Source organism: Phoca vitulina, unplaced genomic scaffold, assembly GCF_004348235.1.
Source record: "Phoca vitulina isolate PV1807 unplaced genomic scaffold, GSC_HSeal_1.0 scaffold33, whole genome shotgun sequence".
NCBI classification, from domain to species: Eukaryota; Metazoa; Chordata; class Mammalia; order Carnivora; family Phocidae; genus Phoca; species Phoca vitulina.
This window is the reverse complement of record NW_022589736.1, coordinates 16,822,837-16,843,268: the sequence shown is the minus strand read 5'-3', so window position 1 is coordinate 16,843,268 and position 20,432 is coordinate 16,822,837. Positions and strand designations below refer to the sequence as shown.

The following is a 20,432-nucleotide window of genomic DNA, read 5'->3' as shown; positions in this document are numbered from 1 at the left end:
AATATTAATATTTTTTGCCAAACTGGTAGGTGACAAGTGTTAAGCCATTATTGTTTTAACTTGAGGCTCAGGACCTGTCCATGAATTTACAGGCTATTTAATTTCTTCTTCACTCTGCAATGCCTATTCAAGTCCTTAGAACTTTCTCCTGTACAATGTTAGTCTTTTCTTGATTCGGGAATTTTTTATATATTAAATATATTGATCCTTCCCTTTAAAAAAGTTTCACCTGGATTTTCATTTATTTCCTAATTTTTAATAGTCTTTTGCTGCTTAGAAAGATTTAAATCATATGCAGTCACTTTAAAACTTTTCCCTAGCTTATGGCTCTATTTTCTCCATAATTGGTGATATGCCAAGGAGAGAATTGCTTAGGTGACTAACGGTCTCCACCATCTCCCAGAACCACTGGCCCTTCCAAGAGTTCTCTGGGGTTGACAATGCACTTAGGGTAACCAGTGTCCTTCTTCTGCTATACATACACATTTCTCTATCCTGATTGCAATGCCCCATATCATCAGTGCATCAGTGGGAATTTGGTCAGGAAAACCAAAACCACTTTGAGTATTACAACTCAGAAGCAATTGCATACAGAGCCAGAGAGGCTCACCTGGCCATTGGAAAGACTGGGGCTGTGAAGGTCAGGAAGGTCACTATCTGCAGATGAAAAAATATGGAAGTTCAGGACTTGATCTCTGTTGCCTGATGCACCAAAAAGGAGTTATTATCAAGGGATGCTTGAGAGTGGCATGAAGAACATCACATCTGTCACCGCTGATGTGCACGCATGCCCGCAACTGCCTCCAGAACGTAATGGCTTCTCCGTCTTCTCTTTTCAGACCTCTCATGATCCTCTCATTCAACCAGAGTCTTACTTGTAAGAATATCTAGGAAATGTACATTCCAGGTTTTCAGCCCTCTGCCATAGAGAGGTGGGCTCAGTAGGACAGAAACTGTGCTGAGTATTTACAGATATTACCTGGGGGTTGTTGTCAGTAAAGATCAGATCAAATCAAATCAAACACATTGTCCTTGCATGGGAGGTTTCTTGAGCACCAGTGTGCGACAGATAGCACGGAGCCTTGTGCTGGGGTATTTGGCATGAAAGAATCTTGTTCAGAAAAGGAAGGTGGGAAATTGGGAAAGTTCATTTCCATAGTCAAGCCCAAGCATATTTCGCTCATTTGAAATTTTATGCAATTATGATATTAGATTTAAAGTCAGAGAACTTATTGAAATAATAAAGCAGAATTTTGAAAAGGTGGTTTGTCCACTTCAAAGATCATGGAATGGATGACACATTGAGATCGAAGTTCATCTCTGTAAATAGAAACCAAGGACAGTGGAAGTCTCTCTTGTAATCCTTGGAATGTGTGTGGAATTAGTGAAGTCCATTCATTTGTATTCTTGGTCCAGAAGAAATTCGTTGCTGGGAAATAACCCATAGTTGACACTTTTTTTTTTAAGATTTTATTTATTCATTTGAGACACAGAGATAAAGAGAGAGAGAGAGAGAAAGCATGAGCAGGGAGAAAGACAGAGGGAGAAGCAGGCTCCTCGCTGAGCCAGGAGCCCGATGTGGGGCTCGATCCCAGGACCCTGGGATCATGACCTGAGCCGAAAGCAGACGCTTAACCATCTGAGCCACCCAGGCGCCCCTCATAGTTGACACTTTTAATCCAGTTACTACACAGTTCAACCTCAGAACAGCAGAAAAGATGTCTCAGGAGTCACAAAGGCCAAGTCACATCATTTTCTCTAGCAAAACAAGGTCAATTTGTAAGTGGCTTCTGTTTTTTCCCAGAATCCATCTCCTTCCTCCCAGGAACCTGGGAGGGATCTCCTTTAAGGATATTTGAAATTTTGGAGGTGCTGGTCTTTTCATGGCTTTTTAGCAGATTGGAAATTTCAAAGCCACTGTGTTGTACTTTCTTCCTGTAATCAAGCAAAGCCACATCGACAATCTTGAGAGGTGTTACTAATTTCATTGCTGAGTACCAAAAATCACCAATAATAAATAACGTGTGTGTGTGTGTGTGTGTGTGTGGTCCTTCCCAATTCTTGGACTTAGGTTGAGTTTCCAGGTTTCTAAGTAAGAGATATTTGTAAAGGGTTTGGACTTTCAACTATATGGCTACATGATTTCTGTAGTGTACAGCTTCTCAGCTTATAAAGAAAGCACTTTCAGTTTCGTTTATCTCATGTGATCGTTATGACTTTGATCACCTGTGAAAGAGGAAAGGGGGAAGGTATTCTTAGCCTCATTTGATAGAAGAAATCAAAACTCCAAAGATTAAAAGAATTGTCCCCAGTCACTCAATTAATGGTGATAAGATTCTTTGTCTCTGAGTTCTACAATCTTCCAAAGTGCCTATATATAAATAGAAATGTTTATATTTTCAAGTGTATGCTATAATCTGTAAGATGCTCTAGTTCTTTGCTAGTTGTGTGCATTTCTGGTAAGGATTTACAGAACTTGTTTTAAAAAAAAAAAGCTCAGAAACAACAAAAGCATAAGGTTTTTAAGAAGGAAATTCATGATTTTCTACTAACATGTAAAATGTAAATTTTAGATTAAGATTGAGTATATATAGTTTGTAAAAGTCTGTAATCATATGTAAACCCAATTTAATGTTAATTACATGTATATTTTGGCCTCACTTAATAGGAGTTAGAAGTTCATTTTGTAATGCATTTATTATAGAGTCAAGGAAGAAAAATGAAATGCATACCAAAGGAAACACATACAAATAAAATGCCTTGGTACAAATGTCTTTTGAAATTCATTAGCTATTACTGACGAAGCTCCAGTTAGAACCATGCGGTTAGAACCATGTGGTTAGAACCATGTGGGAAATACGTTGACTGGGAATCAAGAGTGAAAGAAAAGATATCTGCTTTTTATTAAGACCTGAAGTGTGCTATAATTGGGTTGAGTTTCTACCCAGATGGCCCCCCTCATTCTGACATCTGCAAAGTGTATATAAAACTGCGTTGAGGTGTTATTTTCTGTGGCTGTGTAGAAACATGTTACTCAGTTAAAAGCCAAGACCTTGGAGTCCTTCACAATCATTCCTGCTAACTCATGCCAAGAAACTCGTGCTTCTCTGATCAGGGAGATTCCTGTGTGTTTCCCTATTGGAAAAGATTTGGAATTCCTTAGGGCAGTTATAAGTATCTGGTCTTCGATCTTTTATAAATCAATGACAAACGTGTAGATTCAAGACTAGCAGAGTCCACATCAAGTTTATAATACAGTTATCTCTGAAAACAAGTTGTAAAAAAAATTGCTTCTTGTAAGTTATGAAATGTCATGTTCAAATATGCATTTTTGTTTGGTATTTTTCTAAATGAAAAATCTTGATTAGAACCTCCCCCTCCATGTATGAAAATTGTTTTTCAAGTATTTTTAATGGACACGTTCATTTTTCGCGTTATATCTGGCTGCCACATTTTACAAATTATTAACAATTCCATGTCCTCCTTGTCAGACAACAGAAAGATCAGAGTTAATGGAACCAAGGAACCTATAGAATTTAAATCCAATCAGTGGTTTGGAGCAACAGTGAAAGCTCACAAAGGGGAAGTTGTGGTGAGTATGAATCATGGGGATGCTTTGGAATAATATGTATTCTGAAATGTTTTAAAGCTCATATTTATAAAAATACTTTCATGTAAGGACATGCCAGATTTTTAATGATAAATTTATCAGCGTTCTAAAAATAAACTTGGTGCTTAAAATTAAAGAATCTATTCTAGTGTTTAAAGTTAAAGGAGATAAAGCTTGTTTTCCACATCAGTGAGATATTTTTGAATATTTCAAAACAACTAAGGAAGATAGAAAAATAAAAGCTAAATATTAAGGAGGTAAATATTTTATTGCTTAAGATTGATTTAAAGGGCTGATTACAAATTGACCAGAGAAATAGGACTGCCATTTGGATTCTTTAAAAGTTTATCTACTGTGGCATCATTGATCATTTTTAAAGCTAAAGGAAATTTTCCTTTAAAAATATAACTACTAACTATGTGGTTCTCTGAATACATTAATGCTTTTTAAAGCAAAAAATCTCACTCCCAAGTAGATATCATTCAGCTTTAAAATGCTATGACTTTATAATTCTATTCTCTTATTGTTTCAAGTAATGATATATGTCTAAATTATTGAGAAATAAATGACTGTATTAGGCTGATCTGGAAATATTTTTTTTGTTGGGAGAATTTTTTAAACCATTGGCTTTGATTTCCTTACAACAACAAAGCAATAACTTTGCTTTTAGGATTTGTTTAAAGCTGCCTGAATTATAATTTAATAAGAATAAGTATCTAAAGGAAATGCCTTGCTTTATTTGGTCTGTGGTTAACCCCCCAAGGAGATTTTGACATAAACAGGTAATGTATAAAATACAGATAGCCCTCTCCAGTTACAAATCCAGAATTTACAGTATGGTCTCTATAGGATTGTACTTGCACTAATATGGTTTTCACATTCCAGAATTGGTAAAAAACCTTTTTATCCTTTAGTGGTGTATGATATGTGAATTTCTTTGGAAAGCTAGCTACTTCCATCTAATAACTATTTGGGGTTAAAAAAATCTTTTGGCTACTATATTGATATTTTTAAGTCTTGAAAATTTATCTGTAATTTACAGATAAATTATACAAGTTATTCAACACTTGTAGAAGCCTTCAGGATCACTGAAAATGAAATCATATGCCATATTCATAATAAAAATGGTTAATTTGGGGGCATGCTTGCATTTTCAAAATTATGTGAAAGGAAATAAGATAATATTAAGTATATTTCAAGTTAATTTTTTCCTTTGAGCACTGAAACTTAGGAGGGTAAGGAAATAAATTCTACCCTATGTGATAATTATCAGAACTTCAAAATGCTGAAGTATTCTTTTGAATAGCCAGGTGTCATGTATATATGTTTTAAGTTTGGGTCACAGGCCAAATTCATCTCATCAGTATGTTTCACATCAGTGTGAAACTGAGCGGATATAAAAAGGGTAACTTTCTAGAGCTGACAGCAGGCAAGTACTGGGAAAAAGTTTCCTGGCATTTAAGTGTGCCGTGGGGATCCAGCAGGTGAGGTCATTTGGCAGACTACCGGTGGCACGGGTGAATGTCTGCACTGCCCAGACTCCTGCTTTTCACCGTGGGAACTTTATGTTAAACATATTAACTATATAACTTGTCAGTTTACCAAGAGGGCCCTAAGATAGGGACGTGGATGAGATTCGCAGTTTTTAGGTATTGGCCAAGACCTCACAATACCAAAAAACTCAAGTAGTGGAAACACTCTTCTTACTTGAGACTATAAGTTATTTTTACTAAAAGTAGTTACACAGGGCACTGATTATGAAGGACACACTTGGAATCATGAAAGGACTTTAAAAAACAGTGTCTGCCTTCATTTTCTTGGCATTGTTTTAAGAGTGATACCATCAAACTAGGAGGTAGGCTAGTGGTTCCGTATTCTAGGAATCTGCAATTATGTGTCCTGAGAATAATGAGCACTTGAATAATCAGGTAAAACACACTCATGGAGGATTCAAGCTAGCAAAACAAGTCAAAAAGATGCCTATGTTTTCTAGACATTTATTTCATTGCCTCTCTCCTTTGTAACAAAATTAATATTGTTTAATTTACTTAAGAGGATTTCATATATTCTCTTTCATATTTGATACCCTTGCAAATACCGTGCTTTTGTTTGAATCCAAGCTTCTGGAGAAGTGACCAGAGTATTTTACGCAAGCATCATGTTTTCTTACTGTTGTTTAAATTAATTTTTGTTTTGTTGTGAATAAAAACCATTAAATGAAAAACAAAGTCAAGAACATTGTGGGAAGGGTGTCCAAATGAAAGTCATTGTTTAAAAAGTTGTAAGACATACCGTCAGTGACAAACCAGGGATATCCGCAAAACAGAGGTTTACAAATTTGTCTGCATCCTTTGATTTGAAAATAACTTCTTAATATAACAACTAGACAAAGAAAGTAACTAGTCCTCATTTTAAGACATCACACTGATTTATTCACTGCTTCAATGATCATTTGATTCTAGGTAAGTCCAATATTTTTAAAAAAGAAAAGAAGATGTGAGTTCTTTGCCGTTAGGAAACAATCACTTTTTTTTTTCATGTTATGTTAACCACCACACATTACATCATTAGTTTTTGATGTAGTGTTCCATGATTCATTGTTTGCGTATAACACCCAGTGCTCCATGCAGAACGTGCCCTCTTTAATACCCACCCCCGGGCTAACCCATCCCCCCACCCCCCTCCCCTCTAAAACCCCCAGTTTGTTTCTCAGAGTCCATAGTCTCTCATGGTTCGTCTCCCCCTCCGATTTCCCCCCCTTCATTTTTCCCTTCCTGCTATCTTCTTCTTTTTTTTTTTTTTTAACATATAATGTATTATTTGTTTCAGAGGTACAGGTCTGTGATTCATCAGTCTTACACAATTCACAGCACTCACCATAGCACATACCCTCCCCAATGTCCATCACCCAGCCCCCCATCCCTCCCACCCCCCACCACTCCAGCAACCCTCAATTAGGAAACAATCACTTTTGACACTTATTTAACTTAAAATCCTGTAGGGGAAAATCTCATTCCTTTCTATATGTTTAATTTGTTCTGATTCTGTGGTGCATTAATGTTAAAAAAAAAAAAAAACTGGCTTTGGAAGTTTCATTAACTCTGACTACTGAGGTACTTACCAGCATGCTGGAAGCAGATTGATTCACTCCCTAATTTAACATAGTTTAACACGAATGTAGGTACCTTAGTCAACAAGCTATATCCTATCATGGTATGAGGAAACTACGTCAAGAAAATGTTGATTGTCCTTCTTGTGTCACAGGCCTGTGCCTCTCTGTATCACTGGAGAACTCTTAAACCAACACCAGAAAAGGACCCAGTTGGCACTTGCTATGTAGCGATCCAGAATTTCAGTGCGTACGCAGAGTACTCTCCCTGTCGGAACAGTAAGTGATTTTATTCCTTGAAACTGTAATTTAGCTCGAGAGCCTTTCTGTGGTAGATGGTGCAGGCAATGTCAGAACACCGTTAATAAGGAAAAAGAGACAGGGGTGAAGGTTACGGACAGCCTTTCGGGACGCCTTGCTGTGACATGGCGGCCAAGGCACAGAATTCTGTTGATCCTCTTCCATGTTGTAGAAAATTTCTTTTAGATATTTTGCAGGAGAATTGCCTGGTTCCTTATGTTAGGCCTTAAACTCTCAGTTGCTCTTCAAAACTCACGCCGTGATCTGAAGAATGCTGACCACCCATTTCACTTTTTAATGGCAGGAGTGGTCTTAGCTAGCTACTGTGCTTGGAACTGGGGACACTCTGACGTAAGCTTTCTGTCCAGCCTGCGTTTGGTGTTTTGTTTTGTTTTTTAGAGAGAGAGCATGAGTGGGAGGGAGGGGCGGAGGGAGAGGGAGAGAGAGAATCTTAAGCAGGCTCCACACCCAGCACAGAGCCCAACATGGGGCTTGATCTCACAGCTTTGAGATCATGACCTGAGCCGAAATCAAGAGTTGGATGCTTAACCGACTGAGTCCCCCAGGCGCCCCGCAACCTGTGTTCTTGACAACTGTTGCTTTCTTTGGCAGTCGTGTGCTCCAGTTATCTGCATGGCACATTTCTCTCCTTTAGGTGTTTAATCTCCATTTTTTAAAAAAGACTCTGTACACTTAGAGTGTAAGTCTCATCTGGCCATTCTAGGGAGCTTCCAGCAAAGCATCCTCGAAAGCAAGCCTGCGAGTGCCATTTTTGGGGCACAGCTGTTTAATCACTTCTTGGTGGAACACTCCCGGACTTGGGACAGTATTTCCTTTTTTTTTTTTTTTTTTTAAGATTTTATTTATTTGACAGAGAGAGACACAGCAAGAGAGGGAACACAAGCAGGGGGTGTGGGAGAGGGAGAAGCAGGATTCCTGTGGAGCAGGGAGCCTGATGCAGGGCTCGATCCCAGGACCCTGGGATCATGACCTGAGCCGAAGGCAGCTGCTTAACGACTGAGCCACCCAGGCACCCCGGGACAGCTTTCATTTCCAACTGGTTGATCTACTCAGTCTTTTTGTGAATTCTTCCAGTTTTCTACTTGTCGTGTCAGTCATTGGGATTTGTCAGAAAGCAACCAATGGATTTTCATTCATATTCCTGCTAGTTTGCAAAATCACACTGAGGAAAGAAATGTCATTAGAAAGAACATTCTGGTAACTGGTTTCAGGAAATTGACTTTTTAACAACCCAATCCCAAATTAGATTTCCAAAACTGTAAGTAAAATTTCACCATTTTGTGTGAATATTTCTTTAGATTCAAGATTAATTTTGGCAGGGCGCCTGGGTGGCTCCATTGTTAAGCATCTGCCTTTGTCTCAGGTCATGATTCGCAGGGTCCTGGGATCGAGCCCCACATCGGGCTCCCTGCTCGGCGGGAAGCCTGCTTCTCCCTCTCCCACTCCCCCTGCTTGTGTTCCCTCTCTCACTGTGTCTCTCTCTGTCAAATAAATAAATAAAATCTTTAAAAAAAAAAGGATTAATTATGGCAAGGTAATAAACACATATCAGAAATGAAACAATGAAGATAAAGAATGGATCAGTGATATCAGAGGGTTAATAAAGAAGCCACTGAGATTTAATCTGAAGATCAAAGTGAAACAGCTAACTCAGATGGTTTTGGGGGAGGATTCTGGCAAAGAGAAGATTATGACTTTGTTTAAAAATATTGAAATTAATTAGCCACTTCCTCACATCATGACAAATGTCAGCTGAATGAATAATCTGTGAAATTAAGGTTTTATTTTAAATGGCTTTAAAACAGAGGTTCCTTGTTGATAATGAGACTCGATTATGTATCTATTCAACACATTGAACACTAATTATTCTATGTTTGGGGAATAAAGCACAGAACAAGAGAAAATAAAACCCAATCTTTAAGAAACTTACATTCTAGTGGGGGAGACAGACAACAAACATGTAAGTGTTCAGATCCAGTCATTCTACATCTGGGTATATACCCAAAGGAAATGAAATCAGTATCTCAAAAAGATATCTGCACCCCCCTGTTCATAGTAACATTGCACACAGTAGTCAAGACATGGAAACAATCTAAGCATCCGTCGATGGATGAATGGATAATGAAGATGTTATATATATGTACAATGGCATGTTAATTAGCCATAAAAAGAAGGAAATCCTGCCATTTGTGACAACATGGATGGAACTTGAAGGCATTATACTAAGTGAAATAAGTCAAACAGAGAAAGACAAATACCAAAGAAAAATACCACTTATATGCAGAACCTAACAAAAGCAAAACCACCCCCCCTCCCGCCAAACTCATAGATACAGAGAACAGATTAGTGGTTGCCAGAAGTGGGGGGTGGGGAGATGGGTGAAAGTGGTGAAGGTGGCCAAAGGGTACAAATGTCCAGTTATAAGATAAAAACGTCCAGGGGCTGTAAAGTCCAGGAGGGTGACTATGGTTAGGAATACTGTATTGTATATTTGAAAGTTGCTAAGAGAGTAGATCTTAAAAGTGCTCATCATAAGAAAAAAATATATGGGGCACCTGGGTGGCTCAGTCGTTAAGTGTCTGCCTTTGGCTCAGGTCATGATCCCAGGGTCCTGGGATTGAGCCCCGCATCCGGCTCCCTGCTCAGCGGGAAGCCTCCTTCTCCCTCTCCCGCTCCCCCTGTTTATGTTCCCTCTCTTGCTGTGTCTCTCTCTGTCAAATAAATAAATAAAATCTTCAAAAAAAAGAAAAGAAAAATTTATAATGATCTGTAGTGATGGGTGTTAACTAGACTTACTGTAGGGATCATTTTGTAATTATATACATATAGCAAATCATGATGTTATATACCTTGGACTAATAATATGTTATATGTCAATTATATATCAATGAAAAGAATTTTTTTAAAAGAATAAATTGATAATATAACGTCAGATAGCGAAAAGTGCTACAAAGAAAAAATATAATAAGGCAAGCGAGTAGGGAGTGACATGGCCTGCCTGGGTGGGGAGAGGAGCTTTGAGACAGGACCAAAGAGCTCTCTTGGCAAATGGCTGTTGGAGAGGGCAAGCGGGAGTTTCCCAGGTGTAGCCGACAGCCAACAGCCAACAGCCAACAGCCAACAGAGGCATATTTTGAGTCATGTCCCACTCGGAGTGTTGTGTTCCTTGGTTCAGTGTGAGGCCATTACTATTATGCTAAAGATAAAAGTCAAGTAGAGAGATAAATAAAATCCTGAATTTACTCAGAAAACTAATGGTAGGGCTGAGATTTAACATGGAATGTGTTTCACTAATCCTGTTCATATCATATTGCTCATGATTTGCTCAAAAGGCTTCCCCAGTACAGGAAACTAGTATAGCTGAAACAATGAGCCCATCCTTCACATTCCTCTTGCCTTGGTAATCTCTCATACTCTTCCAACCAACATGGAGGGTGATCGTTTATAAAACTTGTCACTGCCTCTTATTCTGCCTTTTTGACTGAGTGTCTCTGTGATGAGAGAACTCAAGTTAAAATACAGCACATGGCACTTAGACATGAGTCTGAGGCTTTACCTGAAAATAAGAATTATAGCAGCCTTGTGTCTTGAGTGACATGGGCGCATTATGGTGCCAATTTACTTACTGTTTATTTTCCTAAATAAAAGAACAGCTTGACCAAGGTAAAAATGGAGTTTATGTTGAATTGCAGAATAGCTAAATAAATTGCCAAGAATTCTTCCAACTCCAGTACACAGCTACAGTTTTCATATTCCTGTGGTCACTCTCTTACTATAAATACTTCCTCCTTAAATTCACCCAAGGAGCAGACTTCCTGTCCTTCCCTTGGGAGTTTACAGTTCATTAACACAAAGCCAGCTTGTTCAGGAGCATATGGTCAATATCACAGAAGGAACACCAGCAATATTATTTTCAAAAGAGAATTTAAAGAACTCTCTCGTGCTCATTCCCTATCACAAACATACCCCACTGATACGTTTAGCAATATGGGAACTAATCTGCTCATTCATATTCATGACATGCCTACAGCTCTTATGATCATTCATAATTCAGGTGAGGATTATTTACATATGGTCTTCCAATCAGCATGATTCCCTGGATTCTTGAGTTCATTCTGGGACATAATTTTAAAATTTACAGACGCTCTGAAGTTCCAGGAAGATAGATTCCTTTAGCTCTCATGAACTATAACTCTAAGAGAAAAAATTACCTCATATTTTCTTATAACCACCGCTTAAAATAAACATTTGAAGTTGGTTATTTTCTCAATGAGTTTCGTAAAAAATTGGTATTTTCTCTTAATTTTTTCAGTTTCCTGTTTTGAAACAAAATAGTTTCAAAGAACGGTCATATTTCTTCCTTTTTGAATAATTTACAATATTAAAAATGAAAGAAAGACTTGGCTTTAAAAAAGGATTTCTAAAGAGGTTTGTACATTAGAAAAATATATTTCTAAATATATGCAAGATTACACATATATGTTTACATGATCATATATCAGGTATTCATATAGAAATATTTACACACATGAACTTCCAGAAAACTGGTACCCAGACATTGGAGGTTATACAGATGAACCTTTAGGGAATTTTAAAGCATTCGGAACTACAAACCACAAAATATAACTTAAGGAAGAAATTTCATAAAAATATAGTGTAAGATGTTGTGCACTTAAAAATTGCAGAGGTTAAATCTCATGTTAAGTGTTTTTACCACAAGAAAACAAACAAACAAGGAGACACAAGAATTTTTTTGTAGGTGATAGAAATCCTTATTACTTTGATTTTGGTGATGGTTTCATGGGTGTATGCCTACGTCCAAACTCATCAAAATGCATATATTAAAATATACATTTTTTGTATATTAAGTATACATGAATAAACCTGGGAAAAAAACTCTTAGCTTTAAAAAAGAACCCCACAAGGCATTAATGGACATTTGAATTAAAAACAGGTATTATCATAAAAAAATACAGTGTATGCGATAGAACAGTATATTAAAATATACAGGGAGCATCTGGAGAAAAATGGATGATGACAATGCTAAAATTAGCTAAGGACTAACCAAAGGAAAGAAAAAACAGAAGACATTCTAGAAAAAGCTAGAAAGGCCAGATCTATCAAAAAGCTTCTGGAACAGGCACTGTTCCAGAAAACAGTCTATATATTTTTCCTATGATGATGTCCATTTCCTTTCCTGCTCTCTTATCTTAGTTTCCATTCAGGAATATCCCTCATAAAAAAAAAGGAGTAATTATTTGCATGTTCATATCAAACTACATAATGATTGAGATGCCCCCCCACTGAACTACATTTTGATTTTACGCTAAGCATTTTAGAAGCTGTAGACAGGGGGTGCCTGGGTGGCTCAGTGGGTTAAGCATCTGCCTTCAGCTCAGGTCATGGTCCCAGGGTCCTGGGATCAAGCGCAGCATCGGGCTCCCTGCTCAGTGGGGAGTCTGCTTCTCCCTCTACCCTTACCCCCTGCTCATGATCAATCAGTCTCTCTCTCTCTCCCTCTGTGCCAAATAATAAATAAAATCTAAAAAAAAAAAGAAGAAGAAGAAAAAGCTGTAGACAGTAGTAAATTCCTGATCCTAATGTCCTAGAGACTTTTTATAACAATCCCCTGGGAACTCACAGGTTGACCTACCCATAATTTTAAAAACGGTATGGTAAGGACCTATTGGACATTCAGTTAGTGAATTATATTGGATAGAATACAAAATAAGCCATTATTAGAGAGCTTTCTCTTTTGCAAACACTGTTATTCCAATGTGCCCGTGTGGTTCATTGTGACCATAAATGCAATTTCCAAATATACCTAACTAATGATTATAGAACAATTTTAAATTAACTTCCTCTTGGCGATCATTAAAATTGGAATCCTTGTTGGTGCCCTCAGCAGAAAGCATCTGCCCAGGTGACGTTGTTTACCTCTCTCTTGTTCAAGGGATTTCTTTAGGAATGACACATGTGGCTTCTCATAGAACACTCAGGCAGCTCAGAAACACATTACTGCCACATGGAGAATGCAGAACATAGCTGAAAGGAGAGTTTATTTCTTCAAACAAACATGAGTTGTAAAACCCAGTATGATGGCCCCAAGGGACGTTATTCCTAATGATCTTACTAGAGAATCACGACGATATTTAGGACAAGAAAATAAATTGAAATATATTTTATAACTTACTCAGAATGAATTTAAAAAAATATAAAACACATATTGGTTATTTTAAATTTAGAAGTACATAGAGAAAATAACAGAATATCCTGAAATGGTTATTAAAATATATCTTGGGAATGATGATATTATAACATTTCTATATTTTGATCACTCTAGGTAATGCTGATCCAGAAGGCCAGGGTTACTGCCAAGCAGGATTTAGTCTGGATTTTTATAAGGTGAATTCCTTTGGTCTTGTAGCTTCTAATATTTGTATTATCTGTTTGATTTTTTTTTTTTTTTTTTTTGCCCTCTTGCCCTCTGTCTCACTCCCATCCCCACCCCTATAAACCACAACCACCAAAAGAACCTTTAGGTATATATCTAGCCTGTTTTGGCAACTTCTTCAAATGTTTTTGTTTGCTCTTTATTTTTATTAATCTAAGCAGATGACAAACTCTTAAAATAGCACAGAAATACATGTGATGAAAAGCAACAGTCTTTCTTCCCATCTCTTGTGATAGTCATTTTAAATGAAAAATCTCAAAAACTCAGTGGGAAAAATGTGCTTCCAAAAAAAATCACAAGAATCAGTGAATTGCTTTATCTCTTAGCTGTAATTCACTGATAAGATTTAACATTAGTGTTAAAATTCACACATCCTTTCACAAAATTAAAAACAGAGATGCCTAGTAAGAGGGTACAAAGATTTCATGGTTTTGAAAATAGTATAGAAAAAATCCTTCAGCCTACAAAATTCATTGTCTTTTTTTTTTTAATCATTGTCCTTTTTTTTTCCACTGAAAGTTAAGGATGCAGAGGTTGGAAGGTGGGGTTGTAAGGAGAAGGAAAAATTTATATTTGCTAGTCTGGAGTTTTTGCTTTCTCTCCTGAGAAGGGGAGAGGGAGGTGGTTGCAGATGTATGGAAAAAATAGGCATTACTGTGGCCTTGAGATAAATAGAAACTGAATTTTCTTTTTGTTGCCAAGGCTCAAAAGATGTCTGCTAAATTACACAGCATTACACTTGTGTATATTTTGCTTACCTGAGGCGGTGCCAGAGAACTGAATTTATATATCCTCAAGGGAGAGAATTCAACTTAGCTAATTGAGTCAAATGAAAATTACTTACTATGCTAACACACTAAATAGTGGAAAGCAAGAAAAAGAAAGAAAATGAGCTGCATGCCTCTGATAGAAGGGCCTCATTTAAAAATTGCTTTTTTATGTATAACAAATTGTTAGAGCAATGCTTATTAACAATGATTTATCACCTTTAAAAAAATCTGTTTTGTTTTGTTTTTCCGATTGTTGCTGTTTTTGTTTTGTAGAATGGAGACCTCATAGTAGGAGGACCGGGAAGTTTTTATTGGCAAGGTACGTTCCATGAGCAGAGAAGAAATGCCCATTTGTTGTTACTAACAAGAAGGTGAAGCACAAGTTAACAATCAAACGTTGACCTTTTATTACATTCGTTTTATATCCATGTTCATGGTTTCCCAAATGATTGAGCTATCATTTCCCATTGTACATTGTTATATAAATGATATTTTAAAATACTGTTGCAACTTAATTCATTTATTCACCACATATTTATTGAGGCTACGCCAGGCTTTGTGCTGCTAGATGCTGGGGATACAGTGATGAGTAAAGACAGACATTGTTCCTACCCTCACAAGGTTAATACCTGGGGGAAGATGCAGGCATCAATCCAACACTCACGCAAGTACCTGAGACAGTCTGCACATGGTACTCACTGTGAAGGAAAGGCATGTCATGATGGAGCCATGAGAGTGTAGGAGGCTTCTCCGAGGGTGTTTCTTGCAGATGTTTTGTCCTCTGAACACTGGCGGACGGGGGACTGAAATACAACCTGTGCTCTGCTTCGGGAGCCCTGAACTAGATGTGGGACAGCATCTGCCCAAACGGGATGATGCCTTCTAATTCTTATAAAGGTGTTACATAGGCCAGCAGCTTCCCTAAGGTCAACTGACTTGGAAGCAAGCAACCCTGAGCTGAGATCTGAACTTTGCTAGGAGGTAACTAGCAAAGAGAGAAGGGACCTTATGGAAAGGTTCTATGACCTGAAGCTGAGCAGTCAGGTGAGAGAGAGGGAAACCAGGGTGACCAGAGTCAGGAGATCAGGAGGAGCTGCTGAGTGATGTGGAGCATCCCCCCTGGCCATGAAGGGCTTGCAGGCCAAGGTAAGCAGATTTTTCTTTTCCTGAAAACAATAAGAAGTCCCTGGTGGATTGCAGGAGTTTAAATAGATGGCCTTAGCTACAGTGCTTGTCTTGAGAATAATGGGAAACCACTGGAGAGTTTTAAGCATGGGATGCTATGATCAGATCTGTGTTTTGAAAAGATCACTCTGGTTGTTGTATGGAAACTGGATTGGAGGTTGGCCAAAGTGAAGTATCAGCAAACCAGTCATAAAGTGATAAGTTAGTTATAAGTTTATAAGGTAAACTAGCTATAAGGTTCAGATGAAGATGCTTGCTTCTTAGAGTGGTAATAGTACAGATTGAAAAGGGGGAGAAATTTGAGAAATACTTGGGTGGAAAATAAACAGCTTATCTAATGGGTTGGATATGTGTGGGTGAGGGAAGGGAGGATGCCTTTGGGGGGAAAATAAGCAGCTTATCTAATGGGTTGGATATGTGTGGGTGAGGGAAGGGAGGATGCCAAGCATATGTTTCTGACTTTTGCAACTGCATGGTTGTAGGTGGGTCTCACCCACTGAGATGGGGAACCCTGGAAGAGAACAGGTTTGGAGTGCATTGGAGAGGGAATATTATGAGTTTGCTTTTGGTTATGTTGAATATGAAAATGTTTGAGATATTCAAGGTTCTTCACATAAGTGTTTAGATGTATGGGCTTTAGCTCAGAGAAGATATCTAGGCTAAAATACAAACTTCCATCACTTGCATCTTGGTGACAATTAAAGCCATGCATGTGGATAGGATGCCTACATAGAGATGACAGAGAATATTCCCTGAATTTTGGCTGTAAAGTTTAGGATAAAGATGAGTAGACTATGAAAGAGATGAATAGTTGAGTGAAGTTTTTCTTTTAAAATGGAAGACACCTGATCATATTTAAAAGCCAATGGAAGAGTACAAATATTGGGAGTCTGGGAAAGATGGTGGAATAGGAGGACCCTAAGCTCACCTTGTCCCACAGATACAACTAGATAACATTCACATCGTGTAAATAGCCCAGAAAACAACCCCAAGACTGGCAGAACAAACTCCACAACTGAATGTAGAGAAGACGCCATACTGAAGAGGGTAGGAAAGGTGAAGATGTGGTAGGGAGCTAACCAGACCCCTGGGGCTGTCCTTGGGAGGGAGGGACACTGCAGGCACAGAGAAGGGAAAGAAATAGACTATCATGTCAGGGATCCCTCAGGGGGATGATGAATCCCTATTACATTGGCTTTGAAAACCAGAGGGGCCGACATTCACAAGTTCTTATAACCAGTGGGACTTTAAACCCCAGCATAAACATGCCATCTGCAGGAACCAGCATGGCACTGCCAATACTTACTACCTAACTTGCTAACTCCGTCTGCACTTCAGTCGATCTGCCCCCCTCCAGTCAGACAGCTTTAGTCCCAGTTGCTGCAGGTCCCTTCCCATAGACCAGCAAAAAACTTGCTGACACCTTGCCTCCTGCCCCCATGCACTTTGAGGATCCACCCCTTTAACACTCTTGGCCAGAAGACATCCGAAGTGGTGTTATATGCAAACAATGAATCATGGAACACTACATCAAAAACTAATGATGTACTGTGTGGTGACTAATATAACATAATAAAAACAAAACAAAAAAATAAAAAACAAAAAACAAAGTGGTGCCACAAGCCTGGCAGTGTGCAAACAGCCCTGACATGGGCCAGCACTACTCCACAGTGACTCCTGGCCTGGGGAGAGGGAAAGATAACCACACACACCCGTCAGACTGTGGCCCCAGCAGTGGGCTGGGGACAGTCAGCTGTTCTGAATGCAGGACCTGCCCACCAATGAAAGTCTCTCAGGGAACAACATGGGGAAAGTTCAGTGATACTGCATCTCTGGCAAATGCCTGGTCTGACTCAACTCAAGCCCAAGACAGCCCCAGACTGGACCACTAACAGCAACGGGACCAAACCCTACCCACAACAGGCAAAGAGAGCCACTGCAGATGCCTGGACTGAAGAAAAAGTAGCTCAGCCACAGCAGCAGGGCACATACAACACACATAGGAGACGCTTCTGAAGTGCCAGGTTCTCGTGAACAGGTGACACCACACTGTAGAGGACCTCTTCTTCATAAGGCCACTACTTTCAAGAGCAGGAGATGTAGCTGACTTTCCTAATACACAGAAACAGACACAGAGAGTTGGACAAAATGAGGAGACAGAGGATTGTGTCCCAAATGAAAGAATGGGACAAAAATCACAGCAAGTGATCTAAGCAAAATGGAGATAAATAATACGCCCAATAGAGAATTTTAAGTAGTAATCATAAAGATACTCATGGAACTTGAGAAAAGAGTGGAGGGCATCAATGACCCTTATCAAAAAGATAGAAAACATAAAAAAGAACCAATCAAAGATGAAGAACTCAATAAATGACATTAAAAATACATGAGATGAAATAAATAATAGACTAGAGGAAGCAGAAGAACAGGTCACTGGACCTGGAGGATAAAGTAATGGAAAGCAACCAAGCTGAACAAGTGAGGGGAAAAAATAATGCAAAATGAAAAGGCTTAAGGAATTCAGTGATACCATCAAGCATAGTCATTTTCACATTATAGGGATCCCAGAAGAAGAGAGAAAAGGGGGCAGAAAATTTATTTGAATAAATAATAGCTGAAAACTTTCCAAATCTGGGGAAGGAAACATAAATCCAGATCCAGGAGGTACAGGGAGTCCCCAATAAAATCAATCGAAGGAGGTGCACACGAAGACACATAAGTAATTAAAATGGCAAAAAATAGCATATCAACAGGATTTATTCACAGAACTAGGACAAACAATTCTAAAATTTGTACAGAACCACAAAAGACCCTGATTAGCCAAAGCAATCTTGAAAGAAAAGCAAAGTGGAGGTATCACAATTCCAGATTTCAAGTTATACTACACAGCTATAGAAATCAAAACAGAGTGGTACTGGCACAAAAATAGACACATAGGCCAACTGAACAGAATAGAGAGCCCAGAAATAAACCCATGGTTATATACTCAATTAATGTTTAACAAAGAAGGCAAGAATATCCAATGAGAAAAAGACAGTCTCTTCAACAAACGATATTGAGAAAACTGGACAATTACATGCCAAAGAATGAAATCAGAGCACTTTCTGACACCATACACAAAAATAAACTCAAAATGGATCACGGACCTAAATGTGAGACCAGAAACCATAAAAATCCTAGAAGAGAGCATAGGCAGTCATTTCTCTGACATCAGCCATAGCAACATTTTCTAGGTATGTCTCCTGAGGCAAGGGAAACAAAAGCAAAAATAAGCTATTGGGACTATTTCAAAATAAAAATCTTCCACACAGCAAATTAAGCAATCAACAAAACTGAAAAACAACCTACTGAATGGGAGAAGATATTTGCAAATGATGTACCCAATAAAGAATTAGTATCCAAAATATATAAAGAACTTCTACAACTCAATACCAAAAAATAAATAATCTAATTAAAAAGGGTCAGAAAACTTGAACAGACATTTCTCCAAAGAAGACACACAGGTGGCCAACAGACACATGAAAAGATGCTCAGTGTCACTAATCATCAGGGAAATGCAAATCAAAACCACAATGAGATATCACCTCATAACCTATCAGAATGGCTAAAATCAAAACACAAGAAACGACAAATGTTGGCAAGGATGTGGAGAAAAAGGAACCCTTGTGCACTGCTGGTGGGAATGCAAACTGGTGCAGCCACTGTGGAGGCTTCCTCTGAAAATTAAAAAATAGAATTACCATATGATCCCATAATTTCACTACTGGATATTAACCCAAAGAATACAAAAACACTAAATCAAAAAGATATATGCACCCCTATGTTTATTTCAGCATTCTTTACAATAGCCTAATTATGGAAGCAGTCCAGCTGTCCATCAATAGATGAATGGATAAAGAAGTGGTATATAAACAATGGTGGAATATTACTCAGCCATAAAAAAAGAATGAAATCTTGCCATTTGCAACTACATGCATGGATCCAGAGGGTTTATTACTAAATGAAATAAGTCGGTCAGAGAAAGACAAATTCCATGATTTCACTCATATGTGGAATTTAAGAAACAAAACAAATGAACAAATTTTAAAAAGAGAAAAACCAAAACACAGACTCTTAACTATAGAAAACAAACTGATGGTTACCAGAGGGTAGAAGGGGGGACAGGGGATGAGTGAAATATATGAAGGGGATTAAGAGTACACTTATTTTGACAAGTACTGAGTAATGAATAGAATTACTGAATCACTATATTGTACACCTGAAACTAATATAACACTGTATGTCAACTATACTGGAATTAAAATAAAAAATAAAATAATAAAAAACTACAAATGTTTTTTTTAAAAGCCAATGGAAGAGATCTGGGAGATGGGTTTATGATAAAATTGTATGTGAAATTACTATTAAGCTTAATTCATACATGTACAATTATGAACATCAAATAATTAACATTTCAGTCTTAAAAATTATTTTGCAAATTGAAAAACTATATTTTATGCAGCAGATGGTTATAAAGTAAAAATTATGTGTGTTTAAAAAGATTTCTTCTAGTTCACTTGACTAGATAATCTAATTCACTTGATTAGATAATTCTTTCCTTTCCTTAAGTTAAAATGTCAGATACTGATGATTTGCTGAAAAGTAGCCATACCAAGGAGATTTAGAAGCATTGTCTGTGATAGGTAATGTAAAATTTTATTTAGGCTTAAGATTATAATGTTTATTGAAGCAACTAAAGAAAACAAAGGCAGTGTGTATGTGGGAGGTGGGAAGGGGATATTTAGCTTTAAACCAGAGGAAATTGGCAAATTCTGTAGACATTGTTCACAATCATTTCAGGCACAGTCACTGGGAAATATTTATGACCAGATTTGATAGTTTTATTCCTTTTGGACTTCAAACAGAAAGATTGTGTGAATTATCAGTAAATTCCCAAAGAATAATTTGGCTTTAAAACTAAAATTAATATTAAATGTTAGTTTC

General features: G+C 37.8%; 1 protein-coding gene across 3 annotated transcripts in view; it reads left to right on the top strand.

Annotated features, from left to right (window-relative positions):
* Nucleotides 1–20,432, top strand: part of ITGA8 (integrin subunit alpha 8) — a 179,470-nt gene that overhangs the window by 26,359 nt on the left and 132,679 nt on the right. For all 3 annotated transcript variants that reach the window (XM_032425577.1, XM_032425579.1, XM_032425578.1), the window contains 4 exons: nt 3,492–3,592; nt 6,875–6,998; nt 13,384–13,445; nt 14,538–14,583. In XM_032425577.1, coding sequence (XP_032281468.1) covers nt 3,492–3,592; nt 6,875–6,998; nt 13,384–13,445; nt 14,538–14,583 — 333 coding nt within the window. The remainder of the gene's footprint in view (nt 1–3,491; nt 3,593–6,874; nt 6,999–13,383; nt 13,446–14,537; nt 14,584–20,432) is intronic.